The sequence below is a fragment of the Coccomyxa subellipsoidea genome (assembly GCF_000258705.1).
Source record: "Coccomyxa subellipsoidea C-169, whole genome shotgun sequence".
Classification (NCBI taxonomy): domain Eukaryota; kingdom Viridiplantae; phylum Chlorophyta; class Trebouxiophyceae; family Coccomyxaceae; genus Coccomyxa; species Coccomyxa subellipsoidea.
In genome coordinates this window covers 441332-467289 of record NW_005178042.1, presented here as the reverse complement: position 1 = coordinate 467289, position 25958 = coordinate 441332, and the positions used below count along the sequence as shown (strand labels likewise).

Genomic DNA, 25958 nt, shown 5'->3' with positions numbered 1-25958 from the left:
CTAGTTGTGAATGAAGGTGATGATGTAACGGGGAAACGGTGGTCGTCCCTTTCATCGGAATCGATTGACTTCTTCCATAGTCACATTTCACCGTGTCAATCACCAATTTAATGCTTCTGACAAAAAAATCGATAAAAACTGACGTGTTTTGGCATCAACGTCTATTGAAAGCAAACCATGAGGAGCGGAAATATATCAAGTATGAGGGAAAGGAGCACCCAAGAACTTCGTAGAGGGCTTGCGTGATGCATACAGGAAACACAAGATGTCCACGGCGGGAAAGTATGAGCAGGAAGCGAAGCTCACAGCAATTTATGCTGAGCTCCGAGATGGTTTCAAAAAAGCGGACGGCATCTCGGACCTCAACAAGCAGCAGTCCCTCCTCAAGGACCTCACATCCAAAATGCAGGAGGCGAAAGTGTAAGAAAACAATTTCAAGTTTAACAACTTTACTCTTTGTTGTCTCGTTCCTGTCTGAGCAGCAAGCAACAAATGTACCTTTCCTCATCAATGTCCAGCAGTCTTGGTTTGTGGCAGGCTCATAAAGGAATTCGAACAAGAGGCCAGAACGGATGGCATTTCCGCCGCAGAGCTGGCCAATCGAAAGAAGGCGATGGTGCAGGAGCTGAACAACTTCATCAGCATGAAGAAGGAGCGCAGCGCTGACCTGGACGCCAGGAAGGAGCTCGTCGCCGGCGGCAGCCCATCCAAAGCCCCACAGACCATCAACGGTGGGGACATTGCTTCACTCATTACAATGCCAATCATGCAAGCCTGCATCAACAGCCTCAGGCCTGCCAAGAGTGCGAATGGAGTGCACAAATCCACAAAGCATGTAGATCCGGATCCCCAAGAAAGCACAGCTGCTGTGCTGAAAGGCCTTCACTGAGAGGCCAGCGCAGCTGCATCACACGCTCTGGTTTCTCCGAGCCAAACACCGCCTTTCCCGCCACAGGATCATGCAAATCATGCCGCGAGTTTTGTACTTGAGTCTGCACAAAAATATAACGAACCCCGTTGCATGCGCTTGCGCAGAGATGTCGGCACAGCAGCTGATGGAGCGCGGCCGCAAGGAGATGAAGGCGCAGGACGAGTCGCTGCTGCGCGCGCAGAAGATCGTGGAATCGACGGTCGATATCGGCTCCAAGACGGCCGAAACGCTGCACGCGCAGGGGCAGCAGATGGAGCGCGTGCTTGACAACCTCGAAGAGATGCGCTTCGACATCAAGAAAGGAGGACAGGTCATCCGCGACATCACTCGCGGACTCGCCACCGACAAGTGCGCCGCCCTTTTGAGCTTTTTTGCGCCCCTTTATGAAATTCCGTGTGGGGGCCTTGGTCTACCAAACTTAGAGGAGTGAGGGTATAGCGAAATCACCCGCAGCCTTGCCACCGAGATGCGCACGGCGACGCGCGCGACGCAACCTCTCATGGCCGACAGCTGCAGCGTACACGTGGCGCTAGCCCTGTACCACCAATGCATGCCTCGGCAGTGATTTTAGCGCGTGACAAAGACATATACAACAGTGACTGGCTGTCATAAGATTGGTGGGCACTGTGTCCCAACGAGTGCTTGCGTCTACTAATCGTGGGTCCAAGAAGGTATATTCTCTTGATGCGCATGTTCTCTGCCTTCCACGCAGGTGCATCATGATGCTGCTGATGTTTGTGGTGATCATCATAGTGGTCATCATTGCGTGCAAGCTTGCAGGCGTCGGCAAGGTCTCCATTCCCCAGCCCAACTTCGGGGTGCACCAATCCAGCTTACTTTTGCTGCTGTGCATTCAAGTTTACCCAAAAAACGCTGGGCTCAGCTCTCTGTGATCAGTTAACAAAGCCGATCGAGAGAACCCTTGCGAGTTGCAAAGGTGACTATCGTGCACACGCTGGAGTACTGAAACACGCTTCCTTTTGTGTAGGTGTCTCCACCGCCACCGCCGCCTCTCGATTCAGGAAGGAGACTATTGCACTATAGGCAAAACACCTTGTGATGGACAGCAATAATTCACATCGTTTTAATCGAATAGTCTTTGTTTGTTGGTGCCAGCAATTGGAACAAGTAAAAGATTTATAGTACAGAGGGTTCTGGAGTCTTAAGTATGTGCGCTGTCTGAACATGCTCTAGCTCAGGGGCAAGCATAGTACCATGATGAGTGTGTGGTCACAGAGACTATGTATGTACAGTGATTGCCACTCTGATGTACTCGGTCCTTTGCAAACAGCTGGAGCTGTTGCAGCAGTGACCATGCCAGATGCTCGTGCGCGCAGACAGAATGATTGCCTGATGGTGACTTGCAATTCTTTGTCCATAACACGATTGCCTTGGTGGTTGGCTGCTCTACAAACTCCCATCTTCCCTGATCTATATATATGCTGTAACTCCAAATCTCCATAAATGATCAGAGATCAATGGCCACATGCATGCCCTCAGTAGTCCTTCTGCACCGTCACAGCCGGCATGGACATATTATGCTTCCAATGCAGACACCATACTCATGTGCCGCACAATGTGAAACCGCATGCATCCCCAAGGCAGGGGCCCCCATGAAATCTAGCCCTAGTTGTCCGCGCATGTCCCCGAGGGTCGCTGCGGGGTGGGAGTCCCGTAAAATCTGGCTCTCCATATTTGCGCGCGCCCACGAGGGTTTCACCGGTCGCCAGGAGAGCTGGCCCTGCACATCCGCTCGTGTCCCCCGAGGGTCAGCGGCCGCCAGGGGAGCTGGCGGGGAAGCGCGCTTCGAACAGCAGCACGGCTGGCTGGATGCCGCCGGCCGCACACTTTTCGCGCGCGTCGGGCCACGATCCCATAATCCGCCCGGCGGCCCCGTCATCCAGGGCGAGCCATGCGCCATTGCGGGGGTGGCGAACGAACGCGCACAGCCGCTGCTGCCCGTAGTGGCACACCGCGCTGCGCAGCCCGTATACGGCCGCTCCCGGCAGCAGGCCCATGAATAGCTCTGACAGATCGACCTCCTGCGCAATGATGCGCACATTCCATCATGTGGTCATGGAAGCCTACACACCAGGAAGAACTTCGGTGCCTCGTGAAGAAGAACACCCAGTTCATCAAGCTATTCCATCGAGGCTGCTGCTACCATGACTGACATTATATAACTGGCATTTATTTAAAAAATCCCAGACAACCTGCTGCATGACATGGCGGCAGCCGGGACACAGCCTTGCAGTCAGAAGCAAGAGGTGAGGCAAGGGGTGCACCTCTTGGATGGCAGCGAGGGTGTCGCGGATGTCCTGGGGCGACTCGCGCGGCCGCTGCCAGGCCAGCTGCAGCACAAAGAACCGCGGCGGCGCATGCGCCAGCCGCGTCTGCACCCCACAAACTTTTTGTAAGCCGGATAGCCAGACCTCCCTTTGTACGGTCTTTGGTGTGCCCCCGCCAAATGCAGTCCACACCTTCCAAGCGCTGCAATCCTCAAAGGGCATGACGTATGAAGGGGAAGAATAACTTATCGGTTTTGTTGCCCATCAAATCCATGTGGAAGGAGGCACACAGCATGCAGCATTCAGCACTGAAACCAGACAGGCGTCTCTGCCGGCGCCAGGAAAATAGACCGTTCACAGTGTGTATGATATGAGTCATCTCATGACAGAGAGAGGAGTGGGGGCGCGCCTGCACTTGTCGCAGCTGGCCGCAGCCGCCCTCGTCGGTGTCGCAGGTCTTGTTGGCTTGCTGAGCCGTGGCAAACAACACCTGCCCCAGGCGCTGGGGGCGGCCACCTGCTCGCAGTGCCTGTGCATGCCAACAATCAGTGCCGATCAGTCATCTTTGCATACGCGCCAAGGTAGGATATTGCATGGACAGGACAAGGAAACCTTTGCCATTGAGTGTTTGGAGAAGCTCTGGTGTCACGGAAAAACAAGCAAGGCACACACGATCATTGTGTGGGCACCTAAGAAGCACAGGGCACATGCTGGAGGTTGCTTGGAGCCCAAAGTTTGCAAGAAATTCCAAGAGCACCGGGAAAAGGGAATCAAGTGACAGTGGCAGTGGCAGAGTGAGCACGCCTGAGGGGAACAGCAGGACTCAAGAATGCGGAAGATTCCAGTCAGCTACTCACCCGCAGCTGGCGCATGACAGCGGTGGCCGACACGGTGAAGATGTGCTCGGTGTACTCGCTGATGTGGGTGGCCTTCTGGCCGCATGGGCCGCAGACGACGCGCTCTGAGATGCGCAGCCCAAAGCATGCGTTCACTAGTTCTCCGCCGCCCCTCACCGCCCCCACCGCATTCAGAATCTCCCCAAACACCTCCCCTGCATCGCTCATCTCCCCTGCAAAAGGGCAGCAGTCATAACATCAGTTTAGCATCCGCGGCATGAACGTGGGTTTCACAATCGAACACACGGCCCCCTGGTACACACCGCCCCAAATCAACCATTGATTCCAGCAAGCACACAGCATACATCAACACGCATCACATGTGGCATGTCTGAGTGAACACCCCTGTGCATATCAGCATTGGCACGGCTCCCATCCAACAGCTTTTCTCATGAAGCCAATGCAAGGTTCTCCATGCTGACGCATACGTGCAAAGGAACACAAGCGAGCAACAAGCTTTCTACAGCAGTGCCTGCATCACGTCGATATCAGGACGCTCACCCAGCCGGGGGTTGACGCGACACAGGGCTTCGCGCAGGCGGCTGGGTGCTATGCCGCCGCCGCCGCCGTCCGGCCGCATGTCATCGCGCGCCAGAACCCGGAACAGCTCCGCCAACGCACCCGGCACCGCGCTGCTGCCCTGCTCGTACAAACCATTACCGTAATATTATAAGTATGATTCCACACTGTTTCTGCCAAAAGGCTATCATTATCAGTATTATCACACGTGTTTCTTGCCAAAAGGCCGCTATTTCTGCCGAAAGGCGATCATTATCAGTATTATTACACGTGTTTCTTGCCAAAAGGCAAGGCACGTCCTGCAGAGCTGCCACAGAGCCAGAGCTGCAGCTAAAGGCTGCCACAATCCCACCCCTTGTTGGGCTCGCCAGATCCACGCAAGACCCAATCAACTGTGGACACGCCAAATATACAACAAACATCATTGTTACTTCTTAGACATTTCTTACAAACATTTGTTGCGCTAGCTGTACAGGTGCCTCACATGGGGGGCTGCTAATCCGCGAGCAGCTGTGTCCAAGCGGCCAGAACTGCAGTTCGTCAAAACCTGCGATTGCTTATTTCCTTTTGGAGCAAAGTGGGGACGTGCTGCTGCAATCTGGACATGCCCAGAAGGTCGAGCCTGCACACCGAAGCTGCAATGGCAAATATGCAATCTGCAGCAGCTTCAGATAACAGGAACAACCTTCTTGACAGAGACCTCTGCATGGCAGCGGTGCAATAAAGGAGCCCCCTAGAAAGGCATGGGCAGCAAAGGCTGATGCAGACCTGCAGTGCACGCTGGTCGAGGCGCAGGAGGCCTTCGCGGAAGGCTGCACACTGCGCCAGAGCCTGCACAACAGCGTTGAGGCAGCGGTCGGAGTCTGCCGCAGAACTCTGCGTGCTGGGGCGTGCCTCCTGCATACCTGACTGCTTGCCGTTTGCCTGCGGCCAGTACCGGCCACCTGCAAGCCAAGGTACACATACATTGCCTAAGTTCTGCCCAACGGTGCATGACGATCATGACAAAACCACAATGACGAGCAGGTTTCCTTCCATTTGAGGAGTAGCGCCCTGGCAATTGAACAGGAGGAAGGGCACACCGAAAAGCTTTGAGGCACAATGTGAGGTAATTAGACTTTCACAGCTTAAAAATTGAAGGCTCACCACTGGGTCCTGACCCCTGGCGGCCATTCAGGGCCAGGTCAGGCTGGCTGCTCTGCTCGCTGCCCCAGCTGGACATGGAGGTCATGCCGGGGGCCAGCGCGTCCGGCTGGGACGGCTGCATGAGTCCGTACTGCTGACTGGACTGCTGACTGGGCAGCTGAACGGATGCCGCGCGCGGCCGGGACCCGATCGGGCCAAAGGCCCCCTTCGCCAGGGGCTTCGGCAGGATCTGCTCGCCCAGCACCTGCCCGGGGGCGGCCGCCCTCTGCCCAAAGCCCATGAAGCCTGAGAAGAGGCTGCCGCCGAGGGTGCTGCTGTTGCCGTGCTGCTGTGGCGGGGGCGCGACGATTCGGTCACCGATCACCGAGGTGGACGCGGATCGGCTTGGCGGCCGCAGCAGCTGGGGGTCGCGGGAGCTGCTGAGCGACTGCTGGGAAGCTGCCGGGGCAGCTGCCGGGAAGCCGCTGGGGGTTGCCTGCGGGGCAGCTGCTCCGAAGGCCGACGCAGATGCGCTCGGCCTCAGCTGGGACACTGCGGACCTTGTGGTGTCTGACATGGCATATGGCGCATAGCCCGCTGACTGCTGTGAAGTGCCTGCATCAAGAGGAATATAGCGTCAAAGTGGTGCGGAATCAGGGTCTGATCGTTAACACTTCAGCACCATATGTGAGGTTGATTGGAGCCTTTACACGAGCGACAACCATATTGGCCCCTAGACGTCTTGTGCAGCAAGCAGGGAACCTCAACACTGAGTAGCCCACAGGCCTGACACTTGCATGTGGCTGAAAGAAAGGACGGAAGCACACCTGAATTGAACATGCCCAAGCTGGCGCTGGGCAGCGGCAGAGGGGCAGCGCTGCCGCTTGGGGCGCTGCCGAGCACGGACAGCGCTGCAGCAGCCGGTATGCCGCTAGGTCCGCCGTTCTGCAGTAAGTCCCAGCTGCCAGTTGGCTGCATCGGCTGCGAGGGGCCGGGCTGAGAAGAGCTCTGCATGAACATGGAAGAGCGCTGCTGTGCATGGGGGTCCTGGGATGGGCCTCCAGTGGACATGTGCTGCTGCTGCTGAGAAATGCTGGGCTGCTCGGGGGCCTGCGACAGGCTGTGCGCGTTCTGCATGCCCGGGAAGGGGTTCAGGACGGGCGCTCGCGGGCTCATGTCCCGGGGTGCCGGCCGGGGGAAGAGGCTGTAGATGGGCAGGTCTGGCACGGGCTGGGAGGAGGCCTGTTCTGGCGCCAAAAAGCTCGATCCAAATGCCAGCCCTGCAGCAAAACTCAAGGGAGTGATCCGAAAATTCCTTTCTGGGGTTTGTACATATCGCGTGTGGTCTGAGAGGTGCACGTACAGCCATGTAGCATGCGGCAATATGACAAGGTGATGAGGCTTGCCTGTCTGAGATGATGAAGCGGTGCTGTCCTGGCGGGTGATGCCGGGCGCTAGCTGATCCAGGAAGCTGCCGCTCCTGGACGCCACTGCGCTGCTGCCCTCGGACGGCGCCGTGCTGCGCGCGTCCTCCGCGGGCGGCTGTGGCGGCTGCTTGGCCGGCTGGGCCTGTGGCCGCGGCTGCTGCGCTCCTATCTGCGCTGCAGGCCGCTGCGGCGCGGCGACGGCCGGAGCCGGGCCAGCCGCTCGCGCAGCCACGGCCGGCGGCGGCGGCCGCGGTACTGCTTTGGCATCGGCTGCCACAGCCGCCGCCGCAAGCGGTTTCACTGCGGGGCCCGGTGCAGCCGGCGCTTTGCCAGTTGCCGGCTTTGCGGGGGCTGTGGGGGCCGGCTGCGTGGCTTCGCGCCATTCGCGCACGAGCTTCTGGGCCTGCTTGGGGTTGCCGCCCTGGTAGAGGTCGGACAGCTCCCAGCGCTGGTCCTTGCTGGTGAACTGCAGCTCAGGGCACGCGACCAGGAAGTGGCTGAGCGCGCCGCAGTGCAGGCAGCCGAGCTTGCGCATGAAGTTGTCGGCGTCCACCGTGTGCCCCTCCTCGTACATGCGCGTCAGCTTCTTGCGCGTCTCCACCTTCAGGTGCGTCAGCTTGGGGCAGTTTATCAGCCTGCGTGGAAGTTGTGCCCCTTTCAGCCTCTGCAGAGGAGAAAAATTCGCAAACTTGCACATGCAAACCCTCCAGAAAGGAGTAGGACCCAAGAAGGCAAGCTGAAAATGCAGGTGCATAAGTTGTGCTACAGTAGGGTGGAAGCTCCTTACTTGTGGTACTGCTTACAGCACTGGCACTTAGGCCCCCTCTCCTTTGCAGCCACCTTTTTGCCAGGGTCCTTCGGCAGACTGCTGTTGGGTATCCTGTCTGAATTGCTGCCTCTGTCTGCTTCCCCCCTGCAGGTACCAACAAAACCCTGCTCAGCACCAAAAACATGAGACCTCTGCACACCCAAAGGTCCTATATTGAAATAGGACAAGCAGTAAAGGATGTAGAGCATACCTGCTCGAAGTTTTGGTGAACCACGATCGGACGTCTGGCGTGCTGTTATCTGACTCCTCATCTCCCCAGCCGCCAGACGCAGCATCGCGGGCCGGCACCTCCAGTGCTTTTAGACTCTGCTTGCGCGGAGACTGCTCTATGCCTGCCGCAGAACACACATGCGCAGTCAGCACTCGATCGTCAAGGCCAATTCCTTCAAGCCTGGCACTACCGGGGCAAGCCAAGTGATCAAACACGGTCTCCATGAAGACAGGCAGGACTAGGAGAATAGACCAGACTATCTGCGATATGTTCTCATGCTACAATACCCAAGACATCAGTTGTGGCAGGAAAGCAAACACGCTTGTTGTGCTCTTTGGTCTCATACTGAGAAAAAGAATAAATGTCACAGAAAATAAATGGGATTGCCACCTGTCTGGCTGCTGGCAGAGGACATAGATGCAGCGTTGCTGGCAGCTGCGCGCTTTGCATCAGTCCCGCTGTCCTGCTCTGCAGACTTTGCTGTCATCGCCAGCAGCCTCTGCAGGATTGCCGCCTCATCATCCGAATCCGGCTGCATGCCATATTCTCAATTCACTGCCCTATCTGGACACTTACAAGGACAGGAACGGTCCAAAATATGCACAAGCTATGTCCATGCTTGAATGGAGCTGGGCAATGGCTACGGTTGAGGGTGCTTATGGGGGGCTTGGGGTGAGAAAGTGAAAATGCCGCACCTCTTTGTCAGAGGCTGCTATTGGCTCACCCTTGCCGTCCTGCTGCTGCTTGGAAGCAGACTTCCTCACCTGCACCATGCATACCCTCAAAATATAAGTTGTTAATTAAAAACCCCCTTGCTTGACAGTGCTTCCCATCTACTGTTTCTATGTATCCTGCACTCCTCGCAATCAGGCACCTGCAGACCTTACAGTATGGATAAGAAGGGCAGGAGCATAAGAGTAAGAATGGCAGAGCAATGACGCACCCTTGGCGCCTCGGAGGCAGCTTCGACCGCCGGCCGCTGCTGCTGCTGCTTCTGCTTCTTGGCCTTCGCGAGCGCCTGCTGCTGCTGCTGCTGCTTCTGCGCGTCGCGCTCCTGCTGTTCCCTCCGCTGCTGCTCCTCCTTCCTGCGCTGCTCCGCTTCGCGCTCCTGCTGGAGCCGCAGCTTCTCGGCCGCCTCGGCCTCCCTCTGGCACTGCTTCGCCAGCTGCTCTGCCTGCTGCTTTTGCTTGGCAGCCTGCAACGTTGGATGTATTATGTTACAAGTTTTTGAATGCTCACCAGTGGCGGCATCTCGGGCATTGTACAAAAAGGTTGATTGAACACACAGGCCGCTCACTAATTGGGTTACACTTACCCACACTAGCTAAGCTTGAGGGGGGGGCTCCATTGCTCCCAGGGTAGCACACCCAGTCAGCGAGGAAATGATCCATTGTCGCCATTTGCTGTGATGTCAGCGCATTGCATGCAATCCACAGCTCTGCAGGTGCAAGTTGCACGAGAAGTCTTCCATCTCACCCGGCACCTGATGTTGTTGATGTGACGTCAGGGCAATATTATCCAGGGAAGCAAGATATTGGCACACAAAAAGGTGTACTAGATGAAGGGAAGGGAGGCACCTGCTGTGCAGCGAGCTCCTGTTGGCGTGCCAGCTTCCGGCGCAGCTTCTCGGCGCGGGCGGCCTCGCGGTCGCGCTCCTCCCGCAGCAGCCGCTCCTGGGCCTCGCGCGCCGCCTCCTCCTTGCGCAGCTGCTCCTGCCGCTCTATCGCGCGCTTCTTGGCCTCTGCGCAGCACAAATGCAATTGTGTAAGAGAAAGCTCAGCGAGAAGGTTTCACACTTGCTGTCAAATTGCACATTTTCACATCAAAGGCAGATCGGCAACCCCCCATGCTAGCCTTGTTGTTCTAGCAAGCTGCACGTTGAGCTTATCCAAGGGTGCTTGAACAGCCCCACAAGCAGTGAAAGAGGAAGGTACCAGATAGCCAGCACGGTGCTTGGAGATCTTCCTAACACCAGCAAGGGTCCTTGAAGGGGTAGAGGCATGCTCAGGCAACAAGCAGCACAAAATTTTATCACTAGGATTGCGCACCGGCGTGGTTGCGGGCTTTGACGGCGACGGTCTGGCGCAGTGCCTCCCAGGCATGCTTCTCCATCAGCTCAGTCGCATCCACCAGAGACTCCTCTACAGCCGCCCTAAGACAACACCAACAGCAGCACCTTAGATGGAGCGATGACTTGTCCTGGTGTGAAAAACACGCAACATTGGTCCTCTCAACCGCACATACACAGTAAAGCCTGCCAGCAAAGCCGCAAGGGCCTGAGGCTGATTGGGGATGCACTCTGGACATGCACTATGCAGATTGCAGCATTGGCAGCCAGCTTCACAGGACAGTATTTGCCGATGCAGCAATGGGGTGGAGGAATAGGAAGGTGCGCACTGCAGCGTCTGGTGGTACTCTGTGCGGCAAGCCTCCATGCGCACATCCATGCGCTGCAGCCACTGCATGACGTGGCGGATGTCCTGCTTCACTATGTCCTGGCACTGCACCAGCAGCCCCAGGAACGCCTCCTCCACCCTGCGCCAGCCAATCATCTAAGACCCATGTTGTCCGTTGCTAAATGCTCACATGCAAGAAGATCTCAAGAGTTTGGTGCAAGTCAAGGCATGAAGGCCGCGCAAGGCAGTAGAAGGGAGCAAGAGCCTACTCTGTGTTGATGTCGATGCATGCGGCGCCAGCAATGGCCTTGATCCTCTCCCTGAAGAAGTGCGTGGCTGCAGCAGCACATCAATATTCACCTCATGTTTTGCTCAATGTTAATTATCGTCGTTGCCAGTCACGCTTCCTCATGGTCACGGAACAGCCTTGTTATGAATATGTCCCATGCGGTCTACCACAACAAATGGGCTGATTGCTAAGAATGAGGGGGACACGCCCCAAGAGACTCGAAGTCTTGCTGTTGTGCACACATCAAGGACACCACATGCCCACAATCATATTCATGCGCACAGAATGGCTCACATGGCTTGTCGCGCAGGGCTTCCAGCAGCTCGAGGCGGCGCTCGTGCATGAGCTGGCGAGTGCGGATGCCCAGGATGCCGACACCGCCCTCCTTGGCGTTGATGCCTGTCTTTTGCTCCCACAGCCCGTACTCCTCCTTAATCTTGGCCTTGTCCGCCGCCGTCAGCGATGAGTCGTCGCTGATGCCCACCAGCTTCTCCGCCCATGCCTTGCAGCTCCTGCATGTGCCAGGATACGCATTTGTGAAAGGCATCAATGGAAATCCCAACAAAAATTCTTCCACACATGGATGACTTGATAGATTGTGTGGTTGCGCTTTTGAGTCTTGGAGCATTGACAGGTGAGCATCTACAAATCGATATGCGTCCAGGCTGAGAACATCTTTGACGCCTAGGCAGACTGAAAAAGGGACGCAACCCACTACTGATTTCATGTGAGGCTGGGGAATTCGGCAAGCCAAGCAAGCAGTCGCTGCGCAAAAGAGGGTGGGTGCCGCATGTGATAGGATGGGGAAGGTGGGCGCTCACGTCTCAATGTCTGCGGGGAGCGCGTTGACTCTGGCGCGCTTGCTGCCGGCCTCGCAGCTCCTCAGCAGCTCCCGCTCCTGCTTGATCCTGGCCTTCAGCAGCGTCGCCTGGACACCTGTGTACCCATGAGCTGCCTTCTCAGTCCCTTCATTGACACCACAATCCATTGGTTGCAGGTGGCTTTACATGCAGTTCTAGGTCTTACTAAAGGGATTGTTTGCTGGGTCTTCTGATGCACTCACTGGCATCAAGGGGGAGTCCACAACTCATGTCACAACTGCCAATGAGAGCCAACAAGTATGGAAGGGATTCGTAAGGGGTAGAAGCTGTGCGCACTTTCATGCGCCTGCTGCCAGGATTCCAGGTAGTCCCCAAACACCTTCAGGTCCCTCAGGGCCTGCCTCTGCTGCCGCATCTGCACAGCCCACACACCATGCAATTTACTACGTGGACGTGTTCACACTTCACGGCATTAGAGACCCACCACAAAGCATCTTCAGAACAAACGTGCAACCCGCAAGCTGCAGGAAGAGCTGATTTTGATGAAAGAGATACCTGACTCTCCACCAGGACGATGTCCCTGTACACATGCACGGCCTCCTCCAGGCATGACATGCACTCGCGCCGCTCCTCGATCGTGTCAGTCGCCTGCATGTCAAACCAAAGATTTCCTCAGCACGCCCTGCTGGCGGTCATGCTAGAAATGCTAGAACAAGCCCAAATGCTAAAAAACCAAGCCCCTCAATGGGACCAAATGCGGTGCACATGAGGAGTCAATGCCATGGCAACTCATAAAGCTTTCCAGATTACAGGCACTTGCTGAGACGGCGAATTACCATATCCATTCCTGAAGTAAGGGATGTAGGGGATTGGTAAAAAAGAGGGGTTGATACCTTGTGCAGCAGCCGCTCAGAGCGCGTGACGAGCTCCCGGACGCGCTTTGTGTTGGCAAAACGAGAGGCGGCCGCGCCGTCCTCCCGGTAGGTGTCGTCTAGGAAGTCCTTGACCCACCTGTCCGTCTCCTTCATCGTCTTGGGCGGCTTGTTCACCTGTACAGCCACCCAGCACCTTACTACTGTCTGTGGCATTGCAAATGCTGCATTCTGACAAAACATGGCAAATCACTGCCCGCCAAAAACACATGGCATCACTGCACGTGAAAAAAACATGGCAGTCACTGCGCGCAAATAAAAAATACGCGGCAACCACTGCATGTCAACAAAACAAAACAAGCCATTGCAATGAAGGGATCTGTCTCGACTGAGCAGGGCAACCCATCCACCAATATCTGCCGCTTGATCTTGATATAACACACTGACATGCAGGGCAGGCCATGTTTACATGCGGAGGGGTGCAGCATGCAAAATACAGAAGGCATGTCCCAAATTGTCACTGCAAGCTCTGGCCCTGCACATCCAGAAGTGTCCTGACAGTTGTCTTGCTGGTTCTGGAACTAAACTGCGAAACACGCATTTCTGGACTGTACAGTGGAGTGCATTGATAGCACAAGGGTTTGATGTCCAGCACAGCTGTACAACCCGGGCCCAGTGCAGTATTGATGTTGACATCAACATATCGGGCCTGCGATTTGCACGAGGATCACAGCTCACCCTGGGCTGCTTGAAGATGTGGATGTCGTGCACAGTGCGGAAGGCGTCGAATTTGTCATCCTCGTTCATCACATCCTCTGCCTCTGATGCCGTCACCAGCAGCACCTCATTTCCCTCCCTGCTCACGCACGCCTCCTGCCAAATCAACCACAAAATTTCACCAACCTGCCGCCTCTCATCTTCTCACTATGTGCTCTAGGTTTTCCCCATACCACCCAGTACTTCAGCCAGGAATCAAGGAGGATGCAAAGCATGCATGGAAAGGCTGTTCAAATTTCCATGCTTGCCGCTACAGAGATGGCAGAGTCTTTTAGGCAGAGACACACCATGCAAGCAAGCACTTCATGCAAATTTATTCCCCAAGGAGAGTAGATTTAAAGGATTGCACGCCATGCAAGTAAATACTTTGTGCAAGAACCATTCCCCACAGAGAGAGCAGGGAGCTGGGCCAGCACCATAACAGTGTAGTCGTGGTGGGCAGAGCGGTAGCAGGGTAGCACTTTCTGCAGGTTGCCCAGGCGCACACACAGCTTGTTGGCCAGCTCGTACAGCTGGTCCTGACTCAGCAGCGCCATGTGGCGCCACGTCACGTGGAACAGCGTCGTGTGCTCCCCCTGCTGCACCACAGTTTCCGTTGTCGATGCATGCAACCCGTTTAGAGTCTAGCTTTGAAAGCGACTGGGGCGATTGTGGACGTGCCAGTGGGCAAGGGAATTCTGGGGGCTGTGCACGGAGCATGCCGATATTCACAATATTGTTCCTGTTCTTTACCATAAGAACATCAACATTTGCAAAAGAGCGTAATCCGCCATACAACGCATCCTGAAGTGGTGGCAGCTTTGGTGCATGCAATTACACCAGGATGGCTGACACAAGACAGACAGACGGTAGGCCATGCCGTATCCTGCTTCTTGTGTGTCTGCCAGAGTCTGCGCCTCGATTTGGGCCATTCAGCCGGATGATGAGCCGGTTGACACAAGTAATTCCTTGTGGCAATGACAGGCAAATAAGAAGGTGCGCTTGAGAGCAAGCGCTTGCCTGAGTTTTGAGGCAGGCGATGATGTAGATGGCAATGGCGCGCAGCAGGGCGTCTGACATGAACCCGCTCTCTATCAGCAGGTCTGCAGCGTCGCGGGCGAGGTTCAGATACCTCTGCTTCCAGCTCGCGTCCTGCTCGGCAACATGGATCAGCATCAGCAGGGAGTAATTTTGTCATCATTGCAGCAGGGAGCAATCGACACAGCGGTCAGCAAATCTGACGGTCATGCACAACTTGCTGCTGGTGAATCCAGCAGCAGCATGCATGTTGGGGAGCGCATGAAGCAGCAGCGTCCACTGAATACAAGAAGCACCCCCCACCACAATTCTTCGTAATAAGAATCTCAGCAGTCAACACCAACGTCAGATGGCAATGCCAAGGGCATGGGACAGTTGCTGTGTGCTGGCAGGGAGCAGGGAGCGCACATCTTCTTCGCTGATCAGGCTGGCCACTGACTCATCGTCCGTGGAGGTGAGGTAAGCTTCCACATCAGTCTCGCACTCATAGTCGATGTCGTCCATGTTTGCCGAACCGCTGGCTGCCTCCGGGCCGCCGCCGTTTGCGCGCGGTGCTGCTCGCGGAGGGCCCTTGGGGCGCTGAGGTGGCAGGCCCCCCGTCATTCCCTGCAAGGGGGCCTCGCTGCCGGCGGTGGGGCCTCCGGTGGCGGTGCGCCCTGATTCCATCGCTGCAGGGTTCCCAATTTCACACCTCGCTTCCTTTTATTACTCAAGGAATTTTCATCAACAGGTTCAATGGGTTCTGGAAAGGGTCCAACAACAGATGATTCCCACATATTCCTCAGCATGCACCAATGTAATCAGCTTGAGAGATGTCAGTATCTCTGTGGCATAGAAAGCGGCGGACTCTAAAGCCTGAACCACAAAAGGTTTAGGATTTCTGTAACACAGGAAGTGTACCAGACTTGTACGGGAGACCCAAGAGTCTATTACCCCTGATTGCTGTCTCAGAGTCAACAAAGGCTTGGCACCCCTAGTCCTTCCAGCCAGATGAGCACCGGAGGCGTGCCCTGGCGCAGGTATTGCTCGGCCAACCCCCCGTGGGGAAGTATAAATTGTGGGTGGACTGAGATGGGGCACCTGCGAGCTGGTTGAGGTTGTCCCGGTGCGCGGCTACGGCGGCGGCCGCCACAAGATTGCGATTGTGCTGCGTCTGCGCCTCCAGGTTCTCAATCAGCTTCCCCGCCACGCGGATGCTCTCCTGGCTGTCCATCGTCAGCTCGCCGCCGTCCCCTGCGCGCACACCCAGCAGCCGCGTCATTCACACACCATTCACGGAGCTTGCATATGGATAACTTTTGAGAATTTCCTACGATCTCCCCTCAGGAGGAAATGTTACTGCACCAAAGCAAATGCTATTGGGCATAGAAGAACAAACACAGCTCTCGAGGCACAATACATTCCTTGCCACTGCACGCAAAAAAGGCTCGAAAGAGGCACTTGAGCGGGTGCACAAAGAGCCCAAAGAGAGCAAGATACGTGCAAGGTGATGGTGGTTCTTTGCAGGCACGTACCTCCTTTCTCGATGGCGGCGAGGGTGTCGCGCACATCCTCGAGCGTGCGCGCCAGGAAGCTGTTGCGGCCCCTCTCCCGTACCTCCTCCGCATACAGGTTGGCCAGCTGCTGCTCCACCGCCCTCAGCGCATCTGCAGAGCAGCACACACCACTTTCAGCATATAGAGTTACAGGTAAGTGCTGCAGGTTTGGACAGCACTTCCCCATGAGAACACTCAGCAGATTGACCGCCCCCGATGCCTGAAGCTTGAACTGTCCTTGCATGCAGCACCTCCAGAACCAAGTAACGCTCATGTGCACTATGATTGCGAAAAGCTTATCATGCGGACGGTGGGAAGCTGTGGCAAAAGTACCAAAATGCCAGGGATAAATATGACACGGGCAGGCCATCTATGCAATAACCATCAGGCACCAGAGAAACTGCATTCAACCAGCCGCAGTTTGCAGATCTATACGCTGTTATGCTTACTCAGTTGTGCCCACAGACCTGCAGACACACTCTGATCAGAGGCGCATGAACAGGCATGAGATGGACCCTACACAGTTGACCTGGGTCCGCCAGGGGCAGCATGTCAGTGTCAGGAGGAAGAAGCCCACCTGAGGGGCGTGCATGCTCCCCCCGCTTCTTGTACAGATCCGCCATGAAGCTGTTCACTGCGCTGCTTGCCGCCGGCCGGGCGCTGGGATCCCCGATCCCCGCCGCTACCGCCGCCGCCGCAGCCGCGGCCGTCGCTGCTGCCACTGTTGCCGGGTGGACGCCGTCCGATCGCCCTGTGCTGCTCGGCGGCTCTATGTCCGGCTTCTGCTCTGACCACCGCCTATGTGCATGCACACAAAATTTCTCCAGAAACAAAAGCAATAATCTGTCACTTCTTGCTAGTCTACATCTCAATTCATAATGTCCTGCAGTTTTAAATGGCACTACCGGTGATTTTCCCCAAAATCATACTTTGCTTCATCTGCTCATAGCTGGCATTCACTTCTCAACACAGAAAAAAAACCCGCCACCATGTCCCCATGAAATTTGACAGCTCTCTGCGTTACAGAGAACAGCACAGTATAGCTTCGTTGGGAGGGGACAGGCGGGAAACCCACCTGTCGTCCCCACTGGCGGCAGACTCCTCCTCATCCAGCCATTCGTCATCGCGGTACGGGCGCTGGATGCGGCTCACGCAGTGCAGCGGCAGCGGCGGCCCATCCCCCTGCAGCCGGCACACTTTTGCTTCAACATCTTCAGCACCTCCTCAATACCTGAACTCCAACATCTCACCGCCAATGTACTGGACATTTCATTTGCACCCCCGGCTGAAGTCCTCAGCCACACAGGACTGACCTCCAGCATTCCTCGCTATCAAGGAACGGATGCATGGTGACCCAACGCACAGCCATGAGTGTAAAGACTGTTGCAAGGAGACGGCAGTGTGGATCAGCTTGGCTGCAGGGGCCCATGCAAAAGCAATGCAGCAACACGAAAGATAAGCAGGTGAAATCACGGCCAGGTTGCGGCGCAGGTCCTCGTCAGACTCGCTCTCCAGACGGCGGTGGATGAGGAATGCGCGCTTGGCGAGGGCGCGGTCGTACTCGAACTCGCCGCGGGCCTGCGCGACGGCGCGGCGCATCTGCATGTAGTGGATCTCCAGCAGCAGCTGCCCCCGGATCGCCAGCGCCTTCTCGTCGCCCGCCCGCACGCACAGCTGCACGCCCAGCACACCAATCTTTTGTCAGCCACATTCCAGCCACGAGAGCCACACCAGCAGGCAGTATGTTTTATGCCAACTGCATCACGATAGATACCATACAGGAAATAATAGGTGAGGAAATCTCAGGCAACATTCGCAACACCAGTGTCATTGCAGCATAGCGAGTCCACATGCCATCTGCGCAATACTCCTTGCAGAGAACAACTGCGCCCCGGAGGCGAGCCATGCTGTTTCTTAGTCTTTGATAACGGCCTGGACTAAGAAACCCAGATGGCAACAGGGCCTCTCACAAGACGGGGCTTGATGTGTGTTGTGTTTGATTGTCTTGATGATGGCCTGGACTGTAGCCAGGCACAACCAAGGCCAAGGAAATCTGAAGGGCATGGAACAGAGAGTGACGCAGAGGATGTTTGCCGGGGAATCACCTTGCGGCCAAAGGCCTGGCTGACAACGCCGGCCACCCATTGGGTCTCCTTTAGCGGCTCGTCCAGGTTGTAGTAGCGCAGGTTGGCATCCTTCTCGCCCACTGCCTCCACCTCCACCAGCCCATCTGCAAGATAAAATACACAAAGCATATGAACAGATTTGTCTGTGCGTACCAGGTATGGCACTTCTCATGGTCCAAAGAGTCTGTATTTGAAAAGAAAAGCACATGGGCAATCGTGTGCGAGGGGCGCAGGTTGTCCATATTTCATGGTCCAAAGAGAGTTTGCAAATGCAGAGACAGCTTGAATGATGTAGCAAGTGGAGGAGGTGAGGTTGATGGGCTCACCAAGGGTGTTGCAGGAGTCCCCCAGGGCCTCCCGGTGAGTCTGCAGGGCAGAGTCAGCACCCTGCATGGCAGTAGAGGCCATTGCTTACCGATATTTTACCACGCGTTACTGACAGAACGGCAATTCTCAGCAGGCAGAACACCCACGTCACATGCAGCAGGCTAATTAAGGCATGCATTTATTAATTTGCACACTCACCAGATCGTCTTCCAGCGCAACCAGAAGATCAAGCGCCTGGTCCCTGCACAAGTCAGGCGTAGAACACTTCAAATTGTTGCAGTAGTGCCAAAATCAACATAGTTATCCGATTTTCTTCTAAAACTTGCTAGTACGAGGTTTTCATACGCTGGATTTGTCTGGGTAGCTGCAGCAGCACCAGCTGAGGCTGCTGTATAAGAATGATGCATGGCATGGCTTCCAGTAGAGAATGGCACTATTCACACCTCAGCAATTTGTTGGCCAGCTCTGACACAACATCGTGCACAGCCTGGGGCAGGAGGCAGGCGAGGCTGTCGGGGCTCTCAACGCTGTTGGGCATGCTCATGAAGTCCTCAAAGGTCATGTCTGCCGACACGTTCGGCACATGCATGTCCTCGAAGGGCTTCCCATGCACCAGCTGCAAGCAGCCAAAGCACACTGATCAGACCTTTCACGTACTGGCTAAACACCTGATTACTTGTTGAGTCTCGATGCTGCTGGACTGGTCACAAAGTCTCCTACACACCTCTGCCAACAATATTATGTCCATGCATCTCATTGCCTACTGATGCAGAGGTATGGAAGAACTGGCGGAGGAATGCAGGAAGCCCTGTAAGCCATGGAAGCCCAAGCAAGTGGGCAGATGCTTGTTGCCAAAAGTAGCCTTGCTATCAGATCCAAAAACCCATCCATCCCCATTGCAATCATTCCCCATTGTCCTCACCTGCTCCAGCTCATGCAATACGCTGCTGGGTGCATCTTGCCCGTCCTCACTTCCATGCTCCTCTGGCATCTGCAGGACAGCAGAGAAACAACGCTTGAAATCAGGTTCAACAGCCATGAACAGTACTGCCGTAAATTCCATGGCTCACTGCCAATGGGCATTCGGCGCATGCTCCTGGCATGTGCCCGCACCTGCTTTTTGAGCCGGGCCAGGGCTGTGGTGTGCACATGGGAGAGCATCTCAGGGCGGGAGAGCAGAGTCTTGTCCTCCCAGTGCTGGCATTCCTGGGGACCAGAGTCCGCTGCAGTCTTCTCCAGCCACAGCTCCACAGTCTTACGCTCCTGTTTTGAAGAACAAGACACGTGTCAAATAATTGAAGAGTGTTCCTATCCAAACTGGGCAGAGGACTGTGCCTTGTGCAAGTGAGTGTGGAAGAAACTCCATGAGCCTGCTACTTAGCACCTTCCTTGTCTCCAGCTCTGCCACAAGGAAACATGCTGGGCACATGAAATATCTTTGCTCTTGCGCAGTGGACTGAAGTAACTGGTTGACAGCTTAGAGTGGAAAGAGACTTACCTCCTCGGATGGCTTGCCCTCAGCGAGAGCCTTCCTGATGTCCTCCTTCTGCAGCTTTGCTCTACCATTGACCAGGTCCCGGACAAAGGACACCTGCAGGTTTGCCACATTGTGTTTGTCAGCCTTTGCATCTGATAATCAGGCTTTGATATCCAGACATGTGCCATTTTTGCAGTCACGATCGTCTGTAAAATAAAAGATTGAAGTGCTTCAAGTCTTTGCAGTCTCACCTCCTCAGGGCTTGGCACTGCAGCTCTCCTGGTGCATGCTTCTGGTACAACATCCATCAGGTACTTTCTGGCCTGCAAGCATTGCCACAAGCGCTCTTAAGTAATAAGCAGATACCAAAGAAGTAATGTATACCAGCAGAATCTCTTGTCAGCAATTTCAATTCCTGATTACTTGCAAACTCACAGAGAGATAAATAGATGAAAACCAATCCAAAGACCATCTCAAACTCACCGCCTCCCTCTGGTTTGTGAGCAGCTTGTCCTTCATGTCCTTCATCGCAGGTAGCTGCTTGACGGCCTTGCCCTTCTTCGTGCCAGTCTTTTCCATCTGCACGGCAAACCAGGAAATTTGAACGACGGTTCTGACCTGACAGAGAGCACTCCCAGGCCTCGTCATAGGATTTGCCGTCAATACCTACTGGCTAGACGAATGTCATCTAGCGGCTAGACGAGTGTCATCTACAGTACACACTCATTGAGACTCTCTTGAAAGGCAGAATCCTTCAGGTATTGCCCAGAACACAGCCGGGACAGGGCAATAGCTTGAAAACTGTCCCTGGAGAACCTGCTCTTCTCCCCAGGCGCATTGCAATGCACTCCAGATAAGCTCCAGATAAGTGATCTTGCTGGCACATACAAAAGCGCACAACAGCGCACCCATTGAGCACTCCGTCTACAAACATCATTCCAGGAGTACTGCCCAGAACTCGTCAATAGCCCTTGAGTCATGCACATGAAGGAAGCGCTCTCTTTTTGATCGAGCATTGCAGTGCAAACAAAGGGGAGCTCCGATTGGTGAGTAATGCATGTGCCGGACATCGGCAAAACCGGCGCACCGCAGAGCGCAGCTTGGCGGCGTTGAACTTGTCGTCGGAGGTTTCGGTGTCGGCGGCCGGCCGCGCGCCGCGCCAGAAGTCGAGCGCGATCTCGGCCGCGCGTTCGAGCAGCACCTTGTCGCGCGCGCGCACCAGCATCTCGCGCGCCGACGCGGGCGACAGCCGGCTGGCCTTGGTCGCCAGGCTGAACAGCACATGCCGCGCATCCAGCAGCACCTGCGCGCATGTGACCGGCCCGCCCGTCAGCGCCACACGCGCCGATGCCCATGAGTCCGCTCTTATTACATGTCGAGGGCATCGGACCACTCTTACACCCGCACTGGGCACACGTATCGCAACAGGGACCACGGGCATGTCGACATGTCAGACTTTATAGCTCAGCTGGTCAAAATCCCATGCTAGTGGGGTATAACATTTGCAAGCCCTTGCTGCCATGCGTCGTAATCTGTAAGCTCAAGAACATTTGTCCAATTGCAAGGCCTTGCCTTGGACAGGTCGCCGTTGACGGCCTGGTACTGCCGCTGCTCCTCGGGCACCTTCAGGCGGCCGCACTGCATCATGGCCACCAGCAGCCCCTTGATCTCTCGCAGCTTGATCTCCACACGCTCCTCCTTCGTCACCCCCACCACCTGTGCCACGCATGCAGCCACATCTTAAACACGAGCCATTGCTAACAATTACTTGCCCATGTTGTGCATCGGAATGCAAACACATCAGGACACCATATTCAAGCAAGTATTGATCCAGTGCCAATTTTGCTGAGAAGAAGTAGCATTTTTACAAGACATGTGGTCATGCACGAGGGGGGATGAGACCCACCGTGGGATCTGTGGCCAGCTCAAAGGGCATCCTGTGTGGGTCGCCCTTGAGCCAATCGGCCTTGGGGTCCCTCCAAGAATCAATGTCCACTCCCTTGGTGAGGTGCTGGATGAAGAGGATGCCTCCCCTGAGCCCAAACTCGTCTGCAAAGTGGGAGAAGAGAACTGCGCTCTGAATGGAGCCGTCCTTGGCACCCCTGTGTGCCGCCTGCATCGCGCACTCGAAGCAGTCCTCCACAGGGAAGGTGCCATCCTGCAAGGAACACATAAGCTGGCTGTGAGTAACATTATTGCACCTGGCAGCCTTGAAATAATGAGCTACCTCACTTGTGTAAAAGGTTTGGGCAAGGCGGTGCCTGTGTTGACGCATGCATACCAGGTGTAGGAAAATTCTCCTAACGACAAGATCCTAAAGCAGGGTACACCGAGATGTTTGCTTGTCTGAGAGGTGGACTGCGCACATGTAGATCACTGCGTGAGGGGCATTTCGGCAGGCACAGCGAGTCCAGTCCAACCAGGAATGCGAATTTGGCAAAGTACAGCCAATCTCTGCATTCCACAATCCCAGCGTTCCCCTCCTTGAACTGGCTGTACTTCTCCTGAAACTGCTTCTGCCGCTTTTCCAAGGGCACCTTGCAACTGTCCAGGTAGTAGGCAGCCCATCCCTCGGCCTGCTCCTTGTAAGCAACTACAGTTCCCTTGCCCTTGACGGCCAGAGCCTTGTCATGGCCCTTCCCCTTCACCATTCTTCTACTGGACGTCTTTCACTCATTGCACTTTCTTTCTCGGTCCCGAGCATGCACTTCCCTTCGTCGATGATGATTCCTTTGCAAGAATATTACAATTTATCGTCATTGATAGAAGGAAGCCCCCCAGATCATGCCTTGCAAGGGAGCGGTGCACCAGAAAAAGTGCTCTGGTGATGCTGCCAAATTTGGCCTCTCGGAGTTTGTGCAAGAAGAGCGACAGGAGCAATCACAGACGAGCCCAAGGAGTCCTCAAAACAGCACAGGTTGGTACTATATTGCTGCTTTGATGGAACTCTGGAGCTGAGTTGGTTCAAAGACACTCAGCCGAGAGCCTGTCGGCTGGTCGGAGGATCGGATCTCCCCAGACCGAGGCCCAGCACGGATGTCATGCGACGCAGCACCAGTCTACATGGACCTGAATTCCTGCAATCTGAAGGTATTGCTTACCTGAGCACCGCATCGACCTACCCGCTCCTGACTCCATGAAGTCTTTCGCAGGGCACATCGGCATCTTGCTTCACCAAACCAAACAAGCGCAGATGATGCGATTGTCCTCTTGTCCTCATTCAATTTGAATAGGCTAAATGGAGCTTTTCCTGTCGTTGGTTCTTACGCAGGACTTAGAAGCAGTGAAGGGTTTAGGCAAGGTCCTAGCAGAGAGGATACTAGCTGCTCGTAGTGTGGAATACTTCCAAGACTGGGAAGACTTCACCAGCCGTAAGATCGAAAAATTAGGCCCCAAGCGCCTGCAGGTGAGGGCCTCTCGCCCTGCTGGTGTACAAGGTTCCCTGCACTCTCAAGCGTGTTAATCTGAACGTGAAGCAGCTCTGAGTATGTCCAAGAACTCATCTTTCTGTGGTTTCTGGCTGATTACAGGCACTGCAAGCCCTATTCACGATCAAATGCAGGCAGCTTGAGAAGAAAGACACCACTGCTGAGGTGGACAGTCACCCAAGCATAGACCAGCTTCCCCCAGCAACTCCATCTCAGTCCCTGGAATTCGAATCGGGGAGCTTCAAAGCTCCCTTCGGCACCCAAACATCCAGCACCAGCACCAGCAACAGCAGCCCCTCACTGCAGAGCAGCAGCTGTGACCCTCTGCAGGCAGCTGCAGCAGACAGCGCAGCAGCAGAGGCCAGTCACACACCCCAGAAGGAGCCCACAGATGCACCATCACAGGCAGAGAGCTTGCCTGGCCCAAGGACACCAGAGAGGGAGACAGAGCCACCGCGCCACTCAAAGCCCACATGTTGCAATGTCAAAGGGCATGAGTCTAGTGCGTGTCCCCACAGGGCCTCAAATGATAGCTTGCAAGCTGGCCAGCCCAATGAAAATCGACTGGGCGCTCAGCCTGAGGAGGGATTTTACAGCCCTCTGATGTGCGGGGCTCGCCTGCACAGACAGGCTAACCCCAGTTCAGACAGCATGACTGCTACCGGATCCACAGAAGTCACTCTGCCAGAGGTGGCCATATCTAATGACAGCAAGCCCAGTCAGCGTTTGCAGAGCCAGGAAAGCAGTCAGCCTAGCAGCTGCACAAGATGGTGGGAACGGAACCAGCTTGCAGATGCTCCATTTCCCCCAGAATTCCGGGATCCAAAGGTTGAATTTCTTTCCTCAGATCCTGCTGAAGCAGCTTTTTGGATAAGATACACATGAGCTCGTGTGTGTGAGAGCACAACAGCAGGATGGCAGTGGGGAATGAGATGTGTGTTTTGGGGACAGGTGAAGAAGCATTGAGCATTTGTCTTTGACCACATCGGGGCTGTCGAGGGCATATCGGGGATGTGGTTCATGGGCCAGCAGTTTACTGAGGACGAAGCTGCAGATCTCAGACAGCAATGGCAAGACAGGTACTGTTGCCCCTTGGAGACTGGATACACATACACAGAAGGAGTTGACACATGCACTGCAAACTGGCTCTATTACGGGACTCTAACAGCTTATCCGCAACAAACTTTTCTGCGTGATTTCGTGCCAGTCAATAGAGCGGATTAAGTAGCATTGTTGTTGTGATGACTGGAATACAGCAATCCAGGCACTGCTTGACATACCTAGGCTTTCAGGACTGGATACATGTAGCAATGATGACACTGAAAACTGTAAGGGTTGCAGGTACCCGAAGATCGTGCATTCAGCCAGGGGCGGCAACGGCCGGGAGACGCCACAGCAGAGGGCTTCGGCAACGTCCTCCAAGAAGAACCGGCTGGCAGCCTGGGACGCACTGCTCACCCTGGAGGCCACTGAGCGCATTCCCCCACCCTGGCACATGCGCTTCAGGTGGGCCTATCACCAATGACCGTGCTAACTCATGCTATCAATGCTACAGGCGAGGTGCGTCTGCAGACGAGCTGCAGGTAAAGGCTGGCACATATCCTACCCCTTGACGGACTGGCCAGGTCCAAGCAAGACCCAATCAAATCTGGGCAGTGTGCTCAGTGTTTATAGTGCCCCCCTCCAGCCAGTGCCATAGTGTCATGTGTCATGGGAGATAGCTGTCGCTGCTCAAGGGTGGCTCTGCAAGGTCAAATTGCACATGGTATGAAATGGGTGGTGCTCAATTTTTGGGCTTCACCAGAGCAGGAGGACAATAATGTCTTTGTATGGGAGCCTGAGTGCTGCAACTCATGCTCATCACCTGAATATGCACTGTGCAAGAAAATTATCCTTGCTATCAGAAAGGAGCCTTAGATAGGACACCTGTATTCAGACAGGGAGTTGTGGGTGTAGGAGCGATCCATATGGGAATGTGGTGGCACTGGAGGCTCGGGGCAGCTGCGTGTGTGCGTTTGAGGTGGATCACATCTTCCCTTGGGCCCGTGGGGGCCTCAGCGTGGTTGAAAATTTCATGGCCCTGTTCTGGCGCAGCAATCGCAATGTCAAGAATGACAAGGTGAGCGCATGTGATGACGTTTCACCCTCTGGCTTGCATGCTGGAACAATCCAACCCCGTACTGCTGCAAGTGAAGCTGCCCATAGCAATTTTTGCCTGCATGCTGCAATAAAGAGTCCCAGGTAGGAAGAGGGTACATGCCATTGATCCAATTGTGGCCTGAGAGTGTGACCTTGACATGCTATGAATTGTGAGACAGTGGTGCTCTGTTGTAATTGAGTACAGTGTTTGCTGTCAGCAGATACCGAGTGGGCTGACGAGTGGAGAGAGGGACAGGATGCAGTGTGGTCTGTCTGTAGATCAGTTCCTGGGTGTCCTTGCGATCAGGGATGCACAGCCCAGAAAGGAGCTCAGGTGCCAAAGTCTGCCATGCATTGCTGTCACACTTGAAGCAATTTTCCAGTATTGTGACTTCTCTAATGAACTAACCGTTGGCTGCTGAGGGTCTTGCAGGGAATGTGACCTTGCATGCTCCAGTTGTGCAAAAGATTCACGTGTTGCACCTTCTCATATGCCCAGTGTGGACGCAGGACATTTGATTCAGAGAT

At 55.1% G+C, this 25958-nt stretch overlaps 3 protein-coding genes across 3 annotated transcripts; 2 read left to right on the top strand and 1 right to left on the bottom strand.

Moving 5' to 3' along the window:
• Window positions 1-265: 265 nt before the first annotated feature.
• Window positions 266-2243, top strand: COCSUDRAFT_55142 (hypothetical protein; the record flags this gene model as incomplete). Its single annotated transcript, XM_005651605.1, has 5 exons — window positions 266-420; window positions 538-731; window positions 1036-1279; window positions 1644-1749; window positions 2223-2243. The coding sequence occupies 5 exons, from the start codon at window positions 266-268 to the stop codon at window positions 2241-2243; spliced, it is 720 nt and encodes a 239-aa protein (XP_005651662.1).
• Window positions 2244-2700: 457 nt separating this feature from the next.
• On the bottom strand, window positions 2701-22597 carry COCSUDRAFT_64075 (hypothetical protein; the record flags this gene model as incomplete). The annotated part of the gene is made up of 44 exons (XM_005651604.1): window positions 22230-22597; window positions 21770-22021; window positions 21412-21579; window positions 20951-21166; window positions 20347-20442; window positions 20115-20186; window positions 19885-19977; window positions 19500-19649; window positions 19309-19377; window positions 18830-19002; window positions 18585-18627; window positions 18386-18446; window positions 18039-18163; window positions 17407-17607; window positions 17009-17115; window positions 16511-16731; window positions 15913-16044; window positions 15479-15631; window positions 14807-15066; window positions 14318-14512; window positions 13798-13956; window positions 13343-13477; window positions 12626-12781; window positions 12288-12380; window positions 12069-12147; window positions 11733-11877; window positions 11206-11423; window positions 10892-10958; window positions 10624-10761; window positions 10275-10378; window positions 9804-9967; window positions 9170-9421; window positions 8922-8990; window positions 8617-8758; window positions 8206-8347; window positions 7974-8099; window positions 6587-7821; window positions 5781-6374; window positions 5403-5578; window positions 4617-4755; window positions 4077-4288; window positions 3635-3748; window positions 3217-3324; window positions 2701-2973 (listed from the first exon to the last, which is right to left on the bottom strand). Exons 1-44 carry the CDS (start codon window positions 22512-22514, stop codon window positions 2701-2703), a joined length of 8112 nt encoding a protein of 2703 aa, XP_005651661.1. The 5' UTR covers window positions 22515-22597.
• A 1705-nt stretch (window positions 22598-24302) lies between these two features.
• On the top strand, window positions 24303-25949 carry COCSUDRAFT_55140 (hypothetical protein; the record flags this gene model as incomplete). Its single annotated transcript, XM_005651603.1, has 4 exons — window positions 24303-24370; window positions 24633-24797; window positions 25248-25410; window positions 25941-25949. The coding sequence occupies 4 exons, from the start codon at window positions 24303-24305 to the stop codon at window positions 25947-25949; spliced, it is 405 nt and encodes a 134-aa protein (XP_005651660.1).
• Window positions 25950-25958: the final 9 nt, after the last annotated feature.